The sequence below is a fragment of the Bidens hawaiensis genome, unplaced genomic scaffold (assembly GCF_021521415.1).
Source record: "Bidens hawaiensis isolate Kalapana, Puna unplaced genomic scaffold, B.hawaiensis_p1.1 tig00032532_1, whole genome shotgun sequence".
Classification (NCBI taxonomy): Eukaryota; Viridiplantae; Streptophyta; class Magnoliopsida; order Asterales; family Asteraceae; genus Bidens; species Bidens hawaiensis.
Window position 1 is genome coordinate 102,805 of NW_027495564.1, and position 16,495 is coordinate 119,299.

A 16,495-nucleotide genomic window follows, 5' to 3' on the forward strand; every position below is an offset into this window, starting at 1 on the left:
CTAATCCTTAATCAATTACAATTTCCAATTTACATTATCCAAATGTCCAATCAACCATAATTAATCATTGAAATATACATTTGCCCATAAACAATTCCAAATTAATAATATATATGAACAAATTAACAATTACAACTTTAGGTAAAAGTAGAAGATCGAATACTTAACTTGAAAAGGTTGAAGTCGAACCGTGAAAGAGAGACTGGGGGAACACCGGCCGTCAACTTTAGGAACATGAACAATGGTTTTATTTGGTTTGGGATTTGATTTTGATGGGTTTTAAACTTTGGGTGGGCTTTAATTGGTTTTAGCTTTTAATTTGGTTGGGCTTTAAACAAATAGGAGTAACACTATATTTTCCCAGTGGTAACGAAATACGAAAACCGACAACAAAATAAATAAATTTGCATTACCGATGAAAAGTTGAGGGGTAGTTACTTACTAGGTCTGCCCCTGCCCGGGGTCACGACACCTGCTCGCAGCAAATGGTGAAACAAGGGTGCTGTGCTGTCACTTTGGCAACTCGGTGAAGCTGGTTGCTTGCTTACCACAAAACATTGTTTTAACATCATCATGTTTTGTGTGCACGTTTTTTTCATATCTATATATCTATATATATATCTATATTCTATATCTATATATAATATAAAACCCCATCTGCCGTAATAATAATAATAATAACAAACCTAGCTCTCATCTCCTCACCGTTCTCGAATTCTACCGGCTACCTAACAATCCACACATACATATACACACAGGTATATCATACGCTCTAATATACTTGTTCGTACATCAATTTCCATTAATATTATCGGTTCAATTGTCTGTTACGGTTAACCCTAGCCGAACGAATTGTGTTTCACGTGAAATTTGGGGATTTGATTACTCGGTGGTTATTAGTAATTGTATATGATATGTTCGTGTTGTTGAGATTATGAAGATATGTGTGGTTGTTAGATACGTGCAGTTTTGAAATTGTGTTGATGTAGTTTTTGTTGTTGAGTGAGTTTGTGGATAAGTAGGCGCTAGGTTTGTAACGAACCTGTTTGGCTGGAAGTTCGGTTATGTTTGTTACGGTGAACGCTAGCGGAATGATTGCGTTTAATGTGAAATTTGGGGATTTTGAAAATTCAGTGGATATTTGTTGTTATATATGATTATGCTGTTGTGATTTTGTTCGTGTTGTTGAAATTGTGAAGATACGTGCAGTTTTGAAGTTGTTTTCAAGTAGTTTTTTTTGTTGAGTGAGTCTGTGGACGCGTCAGCACTAGGTTTGTAAACGAACCTGTTCGGCGGGAAGTTCGTTTATGTTTGTTACGGTGAACACTAGCGGAATGAATTGCTTTTAGCGTGAAATTTGGGGATTTTGAAAATTCGGTGGATATTTGTAGTTATATATGATTATGCTGATGTGATTTTGTTCGTGTTGTTGAAATTATGAAGATGCGTGCAGTTTTGAATAGTATATGTTTAGGTTACTGTGAACGTGTAGGAAGTTCGTTTATGTTCGTTAATGCTTGTTACAGTGAACACTAGCGGAATGAATTGCGTTTAACATGAAATTTGGGGATTTTGAAAATCCGGTGGATATTTGTAGTTATATATGATTATGCTGATGTAATTTTGTTCGTGCTGTTGAAAAATTATGAAGATACATGCAGTCTTGAAATTGTATATGTTTAGGCTACTGTGTGTGTGTAGGAAGTTCGTATATGTTCGTTAATGCTTGTTACAGTGAACACTAGCGGCATGAATTGTGTTTAACGTGAAATTTGGGGATTTTGAAAATCCAGTGGATATTTGTAGTTATATATGATCATGCTGATGTAATTTTGTTCGCGCTGTTGAAATTATGAAGATATGTGCAGTTTTGAAATTTATATTTAGGTTATTGTGTGTGTGTAGGTGTGTATTATTATTATTACTGTATATATTTAGTTTTTGTTCTTGAGTGAGTTTGTGGGCACGCTGGCACTAGGCCTGTAAACGAACTGAACGTTTATGACCTGTTCGGCGGGGCGTTCATTAATGTTTGTTATTGTGAACACTAGCAGAATGAGTTACGTTTAACGTGAATTTGGGGTTTTTGTAGAATCAGTGGATATTTCTAGTTATATTTGATAATGTTGATATAATTTTTTTCGTGATGTTGAAATTATGAAGATAAGTGCAATTTTGAAATTGTATATATTAGGTTATTGTGTGCGTGTAGGTTATTGTGTTCGGCAGGAAGTTCGTTAATGCTTGTTTTTCCGCTCACGTGAAATTTGGGGATTTTGATAACTCAGTGGTTGTTAGTGATTGTATATGATTACATTGACATAATTTTGGTTGTGTTGAGATATGCTGTTAGATACATGTCATTTTGAAATTCTATAAATTTAGATTACTGTGTGCGTGTAGTTGTATGTTATTGTATAAGTTTAGAAGCAAAACAAGAAGTTGTTTCATCATTCGTGCAAATTTAGTCGACATGCAAGCACTCTAGAAACACCAAATATGTCTGCAAGAGGACTTTCTTAGATTATACTGTGATTTTGTTAAGATTTGTTAACTAGAATGTTTGCATGCCTTGGTGAAACCGGTTCTATGCCTAATTGTTTTTTATGGTGAACCCTTCGGAACGACTTGTGTTTCACATGAAATTTGGGATTTTGATATTATGAAGCGTGAATGGAGATATGCTGTTAGATACGTGTAGTTTTGAAATTCCAGAAATTTAGGTTACTGTGTGCGTGCAGGTTAGATGCAAAACAGGAAGTTGTCAGCCAGAGGACTTTCTTAGGAAATTTTGTGATTTTATTAAGAGATTTGTTTTTATTAAGTCTATTGGTATTTATATTTGATTACGTTGATATGATTTTGTTCATGTTGTTGCTATATACGTGCAATTTTGAAATTCTGTAAATTTAGGTTACTGCATGCTTTTAGGTATATATTATCGTACATCTTTAAAGGCAAAATAAGAAGTTTTCCAGATAGCAGTTATTGTTCATTGAAAACCCTAATTTCTTCTTGTGAACCTTGACTCTTGAATTCCTATTGAGTTTGTGGACACGTCAGCACTAGGCCTATAAATGAAGGAAACGTTCATGAATTGTTTGGCGGGAAGTTTGTTTATGTTCGTTTATTTAATAGACGACAAACATGAAAATTATTTTTTGTTTAATTAAATGAACGGACATGAACATGCGTTTTGTTCGTTCATTTATGTTTGTGAATATTGATTTATGTTCGTTTATTTACGTTTCTTTATCACTTTATGTCTGCTTGTTCTAAGTTTGAATAAATACACAAGTTTGTGTGTGTGACTGTGTGTGTGAATATAATACATTCAATACATATATATAGAGAGGCTTGCTTGTTTTTTTTCAATGGTGTTAACTTTTGTTTACGTCCGTGAACTGTTTGTTTCGTGTTCGGTTAAAGTTGAATGAACGAACACGAACATGCCCTTGCTTGTGTTCGTTCGGTTCGTTTACAGGCCTAGTTAGCACTCTGGTAACTGCAGATATGCCAGCAAGAGGAGTAGAGGACTTTTTTTGGTTGTACTGTGATTTTGTTAAGATATGTAATTTATTAATAGTAACAATAAATTAGGTGGTTTCCTTATGGCAACCTTGCAAAAGATATTTCTTGGCTAGAATTTTTGCATGCTTTTGGTGAAACCCTGTGATCTTTTGCCTTCTTATTAATATCTCATATGAAGAGCAATTGTAATTTAATCGGCTCATTTGCTCATTTATATGCAGATTTTTTTGGCCTTGATCAGCAGTAGTATGCATTATAAAGCTTTAAATTCTCATTTACTATTTGTGTCTTATATCCACTTTTGAATCGTTCCTTGTCTGCTCTTATTGTAACTGAATCGGTTCACTGTATCATTTCTTGTCTGTGGCTCATATGGTAATGTAAAATGATCTTTATAATTCTACTGTATCTACTTTTTTCAAGCAAACACAATATTATAACAAACAAATTGCGAGTCCGTTTTCTTGTCTTGTTACAACGTGGTGCTTTGTTGCCTCAGAGTTGTCATTTGAAAGATCAAGTATGCTAACAATTAAAGTGAATAATTAATTTTATGCTGATTTTTATATGTTAACATAATTACTTATACTTACCATAGAAACAAGGCTACTTCATTTTGTGATAAATGAGACATATTTATCAATCTTTATTCTGTGCTACATTGTGCAAAGCTTTGATCAACCCTCTGATTCAGATGCGTGTCTAAAATGTACTAGGTGTTAAAGCGCTTTTCTGTTACTGCTGTGAGAAGCATCAATCATGGCGTCTTCAGATGATGAGGGGGAGACATTTCCAGATGCAGTGTCGGATTATTATTTTAATGACAAAGATGATGAACCCCTTTCATTTTCAAAGTTACCTATTCAATGGAATGAAAGTGAAAGTTCAAATGCTGATGTGGAGCCCATTTTTTTGGGTGGCAAGGTTGATAATGGTCTTGGTAGGTTTTACCAGCAGGTGAAAGCATGGAAGTATGATATCTCGACATCAGTTCCTGAAATTTCAGTGCTTTCTAAAGATAACCATTGGATCAAGCTTAAAAAACCTAGAAAAAGCTATGAAACACTGATTAGGTCAATATTGATCTCTGTGCACTGCCTCTGCTTTTGTAAAAGCAAACCAGAAGCATCAGGGAAATCTTTAAGGGAGCATCTCGCGAAAGTTTTTAGGTATCTTTTATTGTTTGTGTTATTGGGCTTTTCTTTGAATATTTATTTGTATGGTTATTCAAGATTAACTTCTTCCATATTGCAGCTTGTATGATATCAGGCCTTCTGAGAAGGATTTAAAAGATCATATTAGTCTCATTAGAGAAGCTATAAAGAGGGATGATGCATTGGGAAAGTCAAAGGTTTGTCTTGTTTATTATGTTTGCATTGTTTTATTGGTTCAACATGTTTGTATTGTTTCGGTCAATTGTATTTTGCTATTCGAATTGGAACTTCTAGTTTCTAGATGTTAGAACTTAATATTATTATTTTTGCTTAAGTTTTGTTTTTTTGTTTCACTTATACCTTTTTTTTTAATAAATCTTCGTTTGAGCTTGACCTTGATCTATTGAAACAGTTTTTGGCTGCATTATTGGAGAATCCCAGAAAGAACTCTTTTGATGAGGTATAACATGGATTCTGGTTTGTTTCCGTTCTTCACTGATTTCCAATGATGTTCTTGACATTTTCGAAATATCCGGTTTGTAGGATGTTACAAAACCTAACTTTATAGTTGATGACATTAACGGTGAAGTGCAAGATGATGACATCAACACTAATCAGACTGATGATAGTGATTCAGACGGAGAAGATGTAGATTTTGATGTTTGTGCGATATGTGATAATGGTGGCAGGCTTACATGGTACTACTTCTTGCTTCAAGTCTTTATTTTCTGATGGATGGTTTTCTGTTATCTGATGATTTTGTTATCTGTTGCAGTTGTGAAGGGAAATGTTTTAGGTCATTTCATGGAACCCCAGATTCTGAGGAGGCACAAGATTCCAATTGCGAATCTCTTTGTTTAACCTCTAAAGAAATGGATGTTAGTTAACCATCTTTGAGTTTGGATAATATTGTTTTGTTTTCTTAATTATTCTCTAAACCTCTTTTGTTTTTGCATTGATTATCCTTAGTCATATCCTATCTGTATCCTTTGCAGGATTCATACAAATATCAGTGTGAGAATTGCCAGTATAGTCTACACCAGTGCGCTGTTTGTGGTGAACTAGGGTGTTCTGATAAATCTTCAAATACAGAGGTATGTAATGAAAGAGAGTATTTTTTCATTGTATTTTTTTGATGATCAATAAATAATTTGTGTAATCTTTGGCTGAGAGTACTTTTAAGTCTTGATTTGTTGTTGCTATAAAATGTTCCTTGGAGGATTATTATGCTACTTACTTGGATGGGTTTCTTTTTGGGTCATCAGTTTGAATTTTTTTTTCAAAAAGGTCACTTTTGTGATTCTCAAATTTGTCTACATTATAATGTATTTACAAACCCATCACCACCTATATTTAGTGACATTAGAGATTAAATTTTTTAATTTTACACTAGACAAAGTCCTTGATTGGTATCATTGTGCAGGTTTTTCGTTGTAGCTCTGCAAGCTGTGGTCACTTCTATCACCCAAAATGTGTAGCAAAGTTGCTCCAGAAAAATGATAAAACTGAGCAACAGACACTTAAAGAAAAGATAGCTGCAGGGGAGCCCTTCCTATGTCCAGCTCACAAATGTGCTGTCTGTAAGCAAACCGAAAACGAAAAGGTTGAAGATTTGCAATTTGCTATTTGCAGGCGATGCCCAAAATCATACCACCGAAAATGTTTACCTAGGTATTTTTTATGTTTCATACATCCTCTTCATCCAAAGTTATTGTCATCTATTACCTGTAACTAATTTTGATATTTTATTGCTCTTTTTGGAATTTCTGCAGGGAAATTAAGTTTGAGGATCAAATTGGCGACAATGATGATGATGACGTCAGGGCTTGGGATGGACTTTTGGCTAAATCCCGCGTATTGATATATTGCTTGTAAGTTTGTAATCTAAGTAGTGGTGGTAGTTTTAACCTGTTCGAGACTTTGAGTAAACATTTGAACAAGTAACTGAAAAGGAAATGAGTAAATATTGTGTCGAAAGTCACCTATAGTGTGGTATTCCGTTAAAAATATAAAATCTCCTAAAGCATCTAATTCAAGAAATTAGATTATAATTGATTTTTTTTAATGGTAAATTATATCAGACACTAATTACTAATTATTTGCCCAACTTACATGGACCACTATTTTTAACCAACAAATATTCTGAAATTTGTCAGGGAGCACGAGATTGATCCGGACCTAGCCACTCCTGCAAGAACCATAAAATTTAGGAATATTCTAATTAGAGTGACAGTGCAACCATCCAAGAAGAAACCCGCTGTCAAGGTGACAGGTGGCGATTCAGCAGACCTATTGAAAAAGAAGTCTGCTTTGAAGTCACCACAAAGTGTTAAAAAGTCTTCCGCCATTAAACCTGAAGGTTCTTCCAAAAAGAGAGCAGCAGTTTCATCTGGGTCAGAACCTTTGAAGAAAAAGAAATTAGCAGATGGCTCTAAGGGTCTGGTAAGGAGGAGCGTGCCAACTAAAGTCAAAAAGCCCAACCTGAATGATGGTCAACCATCCCTAGGGAGTAGATTGTTTGATTTTTATAACGGGACAGAGTCAAACAATGTGGAGAATGACGGGACTTCTGTTGATGATTACAACGACCAAACTGTTGCAGCCAAACCTCAACAGACAGAAGTTTTACCTCCTCTAGATGATGAGTCTAAACAGAGGTACTTTATTGCTTATGTTTTATTTCTAGCCAGTTACATCAAAAGATCTTGCTAAACATGCTTATCGCTTGAGCAGGTCAACTGGCTGATTTTAATTTATAGATATAAGCTATAAGCTATTATTTCAATAATCTCATTTTCATACTCATGCTGACACTAAATATATGAAGAATTTAGAAGTCTGGGCGAAATTTTGAACTGGGTCAATGCAATTCAGTTTGACCCGTTTTAATCCTTAACCAATGGTTAGGGTGGCAGCTAATTTATATTTGGGTTGTCAGGCTGACATCACACGCATATAACCTACGCATCCTGGTCACGACTTGCTAACCCTTAGTATAAACGGGTCAAACGAATCGGTTGATTGAAACTATATAGTTTATAAACTTTTAATTTCTAAACGGATGGCCGGTTTACAACCCAGGCTGTTAACCATCATTATCTTGCAGAATAATGGCATTAGTAAGAGAAGCTTCTTCTTCTGTTACACTGGAAGAGGTAAAGAAGTACCATCAAGGCAAAGTACCATCTACACATGCACATTCATCAAGGGTGGATAAATTAATTAAATTATCTAAGGTGGAAGGTTCCGTGGAGGTATATTTTCTTTGACCTGTTTGCATCTAAAAATGGAAATGGACGGTCGGAAGTCATCCATAGAGTATCCAAACGTATCAAACCTTTTATATGACTTTATTAAGAAACGCTACAACATGATTCTGGTAACATTGTTTTAGTCATATTAACGCATTAGTTCTGTACATACTATATACAATACTAAAAATGAAATAAAGAGTTTGTGGGCCAGGTCGCTAAATGAATACCATGTCACACTATATTCTGTAACTGTTTTATTACTGCAGGCTCTTAATGTAGCTTTGAAGAAACTTGAAGAAGGATGCAGTGTTCAGGATGCGATGGCTGTTTGTGATCCTAGTGACATTGACCAGTTGATGAAATGGAAGGTAGACATGGCTAATGATCTTCCTCCTTTTTATTTTTAATAAATTCTTATGCTTTATATATTGTTTTTGATCTGATTAATAGCTAAATTTATCATATATAGCGTTTTTCTCAGAAAGTATAAAGTAAATAGGGAGACTGAAGTACGCTTCCATGTAGGATCAGTTTATTCCTAGATAAAATGAATGCCTATAGTTTTAGGACGAAGTGCAATTAATGAATTTAAGGATCAACAGTCCAATATCATAGCTTTGGACTGTTTATGGTCATAAGGTGTTTGATTTAGCACATACATGCTGAATCTTGATTCTTGACTTATACGTTTTGTATTTTTTTATTTTATTTTGTGCCATGTAGGAGAAACTTAGAGTGTACCTTGCACCATTTCTGCATGGAATGCGGTATACATCCTACGGTCGTCATTTCACGAAAGTGGAAAAGCTGGAAAAGGTGACTGGTTATTGATGAGTTTACTAATAGTAATCAATAATTCTTGTTACTTTTTATTGGCTAACCTATTTTATATGTGATTTTTGCGTGTGCAGATAGTTGATAAGCTTCACTGGTATATTGAAGATGGCGACACGGTAAGAAGTTGCCTAGAGAGTTATTAATTTCTCGTTGTTACATGTCTTGTTAAAAATATACCGATTCTGCGTATGCTTTTGTTCTTTTAAATGGTCGTGATGCATTAGTTGTTACTTATCTTTGTACAGGTAGTTGACTTTTGCTGTGGGGCGAACGACTTCAGTTGCCTGATGAAGAAAAAGCTTGATGAGACGGGAAAAAAGAAGTGCTCTTACAAGAATTTTGATATTACCCGACCAAAGGTAGAGTTAGATACTTACTCCCTTCTGTTAAGTTTTTATATAATTTACGTAAATATTAAAATTTCAATATTATCTGAATGCGTTTGGCAGAATGATTTCAACTTTGAGAAGAGGGATTGGATGAAAGTTACCCCAAGGGAATTGCCCTCCGGGTCTCAGTTGGTAAGATGATTGTTTACATGTGATACACTTGTTTCTTGGAACCATCCACTGTATGTTTTTTCTCACGGTTGATGATTATTTTGTTTTTTTTTCTTCAGGTTATGGGGCTAAACCCTCCATTTGGAACAAAAGCTGCTCTTGCAAATAAGTTTATAGACCATGCCCTTAAATTTAAGCCTAAACTTATCGTTCTTATCGTTCCTCCAGAAACTGAAAGGTAACTACCCCCATTTATCAATAAGAATGCGTTGATGAAATTGCTGATAGTAATCTGTGGGGTCTTCTTTTGCAATTTTGTTTATTCTTATTAACCAATCTGTGCAAATATATATGCATGTATGCATATATGCGTGTGTGTGTATGTGACATCACTACATATACACAGACATATATATGTACATGCATATACATACATGTTGGCACAGATTGGTTAATAAGAATACACAGAATTGCAAAAGGAAAACCCGCAGATTATGATCAGCAATTTTATCGACACAATTTTATAAATAAATGGGAACCTGAAATATTAAACCGATTACAAAATCATCAACCTATTAGATGGACTCAAAAAGACCCAAACCTGTTTTAACTCAAATGCCTAATAATTACATAAATGATAAACCAATCAACCTATATAATAGAGATATATCTGCATATTTATTTGCGTATTTACTTACAAATTTGCTCTTATTAAACCAGATTAGACAGTTTTAAGAGGGTGCCTCCTTACGATATGATCTGGGAGGATGTTGAACTGTTAGCTGGCAGGGTAATATTTACTTCTTTTGACTTCACGTTTTTCTTGATAAATGTTGTGACCGTTTCATTAAAATTACTATTTTGTAATTACTTTTCAGTCGTTTTATCTTCCTGGGTCGGCTGATGTTAATGACAAACAAATGGATCAATGGAACTTAACCCCACCGCCACTATACCTTTGGAGCCGGCCCAATTGGACCACTAAACACAAGTCTATAGCCCAGAAGCATGGTCATATACCCCAAGACCAAACTCCAACGGAATCTGCTGAAAACGAGACCAAATCGGGCCTTACAGTTGATAAAGTTGAGATAAAGGACGGTCTTCCTGTTGAAAAGGATTTTAAAACAATATATAAAGCGAAAAAACCTAAGAATAAGAAGAGGAAAAAAGAAAGCCCGAACGTACCTGAAACTAAAAGCAAGCAGATTATCGAGGAGAAAGGTAATGAGAGTTCAAGTAAGAAACAACGTTATAATCACGAGTTTAAAAAGGAGGAACATGAAGCTAAAGCTCAGAAGTTGGAAGAAGCCCGGGTATCCGTTGAAGCTCAGAAACTTCAAAATAAACGGGCTTCTGTTGAAGCTCTGAAACGTGAAACAACACAGGCTCCAGTTGGTGCCCTGAAACTCGAAAAGCAGGCTCCTGTTGAGGCCTGGAAACTCGAAAAGCAGGCTCCTGTTGAGGCCCAGAAACTTGAGATGCGGGCTCCTGCTGAAACCCAGAAACAAAGACAGGCTTCTGTTGAGGCCCAGAAACTTGAGACGTGGGCTCCTGCTGAAACCCAGAAACAGGAAACACGTACTCCTGCTGAATCCCAGAAAAATGAAGCGCGGGTTCCCATTGGAGCTCAGAAACCTGAATTAACCCAGGCCCCATCTCGTGAAATTGAAGTTCAGAAACATGAAAAATGGAGCTCTCGTGAAACTGAGAACCAGAAGCCAAAGGTCACACCTCGGGCTCCTTCTCGTGAAACTGAAGTTCAGAAACCTGAATTAACCCGGGCCCCATCTCGTGAAATTGAAGTTCCGAAACATGAAAGTTCTTGGGCTCCCTCTCGAGAAATTGAAGACCAGAAACCAAGGGTCGCATCTCGGGCTCCCTCTCGTGAATCCAAAGACCAGAAAGCGAGGGCCATGTCTCGTGAAATGGAACCACCGAAACAGGAAAAAGCACGGGTGCCGTCTCGTGAATTTGAAGCTCAAAAATATGAACACAAACGCGCTTCACCGCACACACGTGAAGATAAAGTTCATGACACCCTAAACGCAGATTTTAGCTTTGTTGATGTTGACCAACGTTCGGATGGGAAGTACAAGTCAGCAATTGATGAATCAACTTTTAGCCTTCAGAATGATTTTGGTCAATCATATGATGATTATCTAATCAGAAAGTACGGCTCGCCCAATGAGGAATCTTACTCGGGTGGCACAATTAGTAGGCGGCTAGATGCTGCGGACCCTGTGGTTCCTCCTGGCTTTTCAGCTAGACCTGACCACCTCCAGTATCCACCTGGCTATGAAAGGGTTATTAGTAGAGGGCCTTACTTTGATGAAATGGGTGCACGGTCCGGTGGTGGCTATTCAATGGCTCGCCACGAACCAGGGTTAACCAGGTACGGTTCTACAGATGCAACACCATATAACAGGACGAGCACGTCTGCAACTCAACGATATGCACCCAGGCTCGATGAGCTGAATCATGTGAGGGTCAACAACATGGGGCGGTCTGAAATCGATGAGATGAACATGAGTCACCTGAGGATGGGCGGGTTGGGCCGGCCTGAACCGCCAATGGGAAGTCAGGGTGTTGGTGGTTACCGACCACCCATGAATGCACCGGGGGCTCGTATGGATACCGCGGGGTTTGCACCTGGTTCATACCACCCTTATCATCATAACTCATCTAATGGCTGGCTCAACGAGTGACCAGGTTTTGTGTAGTAGACTTTTGTTTTTAATTAACTGTTTAACGACTAGTGTTTGTTTATGGTTTAACTTATGTCGAATGTGCTAGATTAAGTTTAGTTTTTGAATCGTTTAGTGGGTAGAATCTAGGCCCGTTTGACTAATAAAACCCGGCCAGTGTGGACCGTTTGGTACTGGTATCGTGACAAACTTTGGACAAACCTTCCAACTAATGTATCGGGTAATATTTATATATATGTCTCGTGCGTCTTAGACTTATTTTGTATTATGTAATATATTGTTTGGTATAAATCTCCAATGCATACAAGATAGTAGAGGTGCACAAACCGGGTATTCTCATGAACCGGAACCGGGCATTGTCAACAAAAGTCAAAACCGGGTCCGGGTAGGAACCGGTTCCGGGTATAGTCGGGTATTTGACCGGTACCATCGGTTATTTTTCGGGTTTCGGGTAGGGTATGACTGGGTTTTGACCGGGTATTGGCGGAACCGGTTTCGGGTACAGTTTCAGAGGGAAATCCAAAACCCGGTCCATATCCGTGGCTAGGATCGGGTCTGGTTCTGGGTAGGACTTGCATAGTTAATGAAGATTAAAAGCTGTAAATTTACAGTCAGCCCATAGAACAAATTTTTAGTACCATACAATATTAATTATAATTATTAATTACCCCCTAAACATATTAGCATCAACTTTGCATTTGTATATATAAACAAGCCATGTTTAGTACGTAATTAGTTTTAGATATAGCTTTGTGAGCGGCGTCTTTCAAATACGCCTTATTGCACCTTATCTCCACAGGGGTTTAAACTTAAGCGGAAACGGACTATGTAAGAAGATAGAACATGTGGAAACGGACCATGTAAGATAGCACCCAACCAGCGTAAACCACCAATCTAACGTAGCCTATGTTGAAGTTGAATATGATAGGTTATGACTAATGGCAAATATTTTTACTAATAGTTAGAAGACACATGAATATAATATACACGGGTATGATTTTATATAATAACTAAGATCAAGTGTAGTGGATTCGTTGTGTGAGGAAAGCACCCCCATAACTACTAAGCCAACACTGAACACTAGGGATGAACTCGATACTGGTAACGAAAATCCCGATCCGGAAAATCGCAATTTTTTGGTACCGTTACCGGTATCGAAATGTTCGGTTCTGTACCGGGACGGTACCGGTATTTAAGGTAAATTTCGGGAAATACTGGTACCATGCCGGTCCCGAAAACTCAAAACCTTGCTACCGATTCGGTACCAAATTGGTACCGATTTCGGTACCGGTACCGAAATTGGTACCATATCGATTTTTGCTCATCCCTACTGAACACTGCCCACACCCTGTTTTGAGCTTAAATTTCTTATTTTGGGGTTGGGGGGGTGGCCAATCAATTTTTTTTATTGTTTATTTATTAATTATATTAAAAGAATTAAAGCGTAATAACTGTATGATGACTGAAAAGGGGTTTTGCTAAACTAGCCATTGCTGATTGGGACACAACGTGCCGCAAAACTCCCCTATGTGCGTAACCACTACACATGGTCTAAGCCGCTTTGGAGAGGTGAAAGCGCCCCATAAAGCTAGGCACACTGCCCCTGCGGCGCTATAGTGACTTTTTAGGGGTAAATTTGGCTTGGACGCTTTGTGGGAAACGCCCGTTTACTTTTTCTGCCACTAAAAGATTCCAGCAAATCATATAATGGGTGGAGGGTGCTAGAGGTGCACAAATCGGGTATTAGAAAAACTTGGGTTCGGGTATGGAACCGGGTTCGGGTATGATTAGGTATTGAAAAATCAGGTATTAGTAATATCCGGGTCGGGTTCGGGTCCGGGATTGGCTTGAAAAACCATACCCTATGTACCGGGTCCGGGTCGGGTATTGAACCAGGCCTTCAATACCCGGGTATTTGAATACCCTATTTTCGGGTATTAAAAAAACCGTTTTTCTACAACGTTCTTCTGTTAATGGGTCTGCTTTGTTTTTTTTTATCCTAACTCCATTTTTTTGCACACAAACTTCAAAGTTCATTTAAACATATGTAAAAAAACTAAATAAATGATATAAAAACATATATTTTATTTGTTTTAAATTGTTGTTTGATATATCAAAAGGCGTTGCTCTAAATAAGTATTTATATCAAATATGTGCTTAAAAAAAGATCCGTTAGAGAGCGACTATAAATCTGTGGGTAGTCACACATTCACACAACCATTATCAAGTGCCACACAGACATGTGTACAAACACTATAGGGGTGTTTGGGATTGCTTATTTTCACTAGCTTATAACTTATTAACTTTTTTGAAAAAGAATAAGGTGATTGGATTGCTTTTGATGTGAGAGGGAAAAGTTAATAAGTTACACTCTTATAACTTATTAACTTAATGAAAAGTTATAAGAAGGTAAAATAAGGAATCCCAAACACCCACAAATATCCGGGTATGCAAAAAAATCCAGTTCGGGTATGCAAAAAACCCGGTTCGAGTATGGAAAAAACCCGGGTTTCGGGTATAGCTAGAACCGGGCTTCGAGCATTATAGGGTTTATATCGGGTACGGGTTCGGGTTTGGGTTTCAGCATTGAAAGTCATGCCCTATTCATACCCTACGGGTCGGGTTCGGGTATTAAAAACCTCGGTTAACAAAAACTTGGTTATGGTTTTTTTTTCCGGTCTGGTTCCTGGTTCGGGTTTTTTGTGCACCCTAGAGGGCGCTTTGTGTGAAACCACTACACTCGGCCTAAGGGCCCTACATATTATAGTTTATAATATAATTAATTAATTATATTAAAATAATTAAAATGTAATAATTGTATAATGGTTGAAAAGCGGTTATAGGGCATTTTACTACTACGCGACTTTTTGCTAAACTAGTCGTTGATGATTGGGACGTCACATGTTGAAAAACTCCCCTATATGCGTAACCACTACACATGGTCTAAGGTGCTTTGAAGAGGTGAAGGCACTCCATAAAGCTGGGCACACCGCCTCTGGGGCGCAATAGGAACCTTTTGGGGGAAAATATGGCTTGGACGCTTATTGGGAACACCCGTTAGTTTACTTTTTATGTCACTAAAAGTTTCTAGCAAATCATATAATAGGTGGAGGATGTTTTGTGTGAAACCACTACACTCGGCCTAAGGGTCCTGCATATAATAGTTTATAACATCTTGACATCTTGTTATATTTATTACTTTGACATTTATCACGTGATATTACTTAAAATGATAATGTATCATCTCAAAGTTTTATTTGCGATAACTTCTTTTAATGTCATTTCCCATAATTATCACTAACCCTGATTAAAAAAAAAGCGATCTTGAACTTTTAATTAAACTAATGTTTAAATATAAATTTAAATCAACAATTGGAGTTAAAACAAATTTAGACACATGATTAAAATCTTTAATGCTTATTTCCTATTATATATATATAAACTTTTTTTTTCACAAGTAATGTGTCTCTAAATTTTGGATTCAAACACACATCAATCTTTTTATGTATGTTTCAATATAAATTTTAGTTAATACCTAGCTCACCCAATGAGACACATAGGCAGATATAATATTTTTTTCTTCTTCAAGACAACTTAAGTTTGCATACATACATCCTTATTTATATATAACATTTCGATACAAGTTTTATTAAAACCAAACCAATCATAAATGTGCGTACAAATTTTAATAACTTTATGTTTTATCAACGTCCCATCACGACACACAGGTTAACGTGTATCAACGCTCCTGTCGCAATACACGAGCCGTTTGCTAGTTATATATAAATTAAAAATCATACACTCACAATATTCACTATTCATCATTTGTATAAAACAATTTGCTTAGGGTATAAACTTCTTCATAATTTCTTTTATTGAGTTTATCTCCTTACTTACAAATATATATTAAAAATCAAAGTATGTGGCCCTCATATTACCTTCTCATTATACTCCCAACTTTGAATGTAGCATAAAGTTTTTTTTTTATGATTGCCCTACTAAAATTCGTGATCTTTTTCAGTTTAACGCGTCGCAACACGCGAGACCAAAACTAGTTTATAATATTTTATAAAAAAACTTTTAATCCATACACAGGATACAACCACTCCTCTTTTGTAGTCTAATATATACAATACCTACTAATGTTTTGTCTTTTGAGGGGTCAACCATTTTCAACTGAAGCACACCATTTATGACTCATTACTTTAGTATTAAAATGATATCCATTTATGAATATGACATTATTATTAATTTATTATTAACTAAGCTCATGAAATCACTATAAAAGGGTGAGCACTCAACAATCTTATGCACCAACAAAAATATCTAGTTACTTTCTTAAGAGGTATATATATATGTAGTCTCATGACTCATGAGTACCAAACTATTTATATACATATATATGCACTCAACAATGTATGTGCTTGAATATTGTATGTTGAATTATGTTGGGTTCGTAGGCCTTGTTGGCCCGGTTTATTATATGAAGTCAAAAGAGGAGACGGGTGTGG

At 36.4% G+C, this 16,495-nt stretch overlaps 1 protein-coding gene across 1 annotated transcript; it reads left to right on the forward strand.

Moving 5' to 3' along the window:
- Nucleotides 1-4,229: 4,229 nt before the first annotated feature.
- LOC143583800 (protein ENHANCED DOWNY MILDEW 2-like) lies at nt 4,230-12,184 on the forward strand. Its single transcript, XM_077066011.1, has 20 exons — nt 4,230-4,700; nt 4,786-4,882; nt 5,098-5,145; nt 5,229-5,383; nt 5,461-5,563; nt 5,681-5,779; nt 6,109-6,356; nt 6,458-6,556; nt 6,842-7,342; nt 7,792-7,939; nt 8,206-8,307; nt 8,663-8,755; nt 8,851-8,892; nt 9,022-9,135; nt 9,226-9,297; nt 9,396-9,514; nt 9,997-10,066; nt 10,155-10,352; nt 10,806-10,972; nt 11,009-12,184. The coding sequence occupies exons 1-20, from the start codon at nt 4,291-4,293 to the stop codon at nt 11,982-11,984; spliced, it is 3,861 nt and encodes a 1,286-aa protein (XP_076922126.1). The 5' UTR covers nt 4,230-4,290; the 3' UTR covers nt 11,985-12,184.
- The last annotated feature ends 4,311 nt before the right edge of the window (nt 12,185-16,495 follow it).

What these genes read in the sequence shown, in the direction of transcription:
- LOC143583800 (XM_077066011.1), top strand. Translation starts at nt 4,291, where the DNA reads ATGGCGTCTTCAGATGATGAGGGGGAGACATTTCCAGATGCAGTGTCG. An exon ending in ATGCATTGGGAAAGTCAAAG is followed by an intron (nt 4,883 to 5,097) that starts GTTTGTCTTGTT and finishes CTATTGAAACAG; the next exon opens with TTTTTGGCTGCATTATTGGA. An exon ending in CACCGAAAATGTTTACCTAG is followed by an intron (nt 6,357 to 6,457) that starts GTATTTTTTATG and finishes GAATTTCTGCAG; the next exon opens with GGAAATTAAGTTTGAGGATC.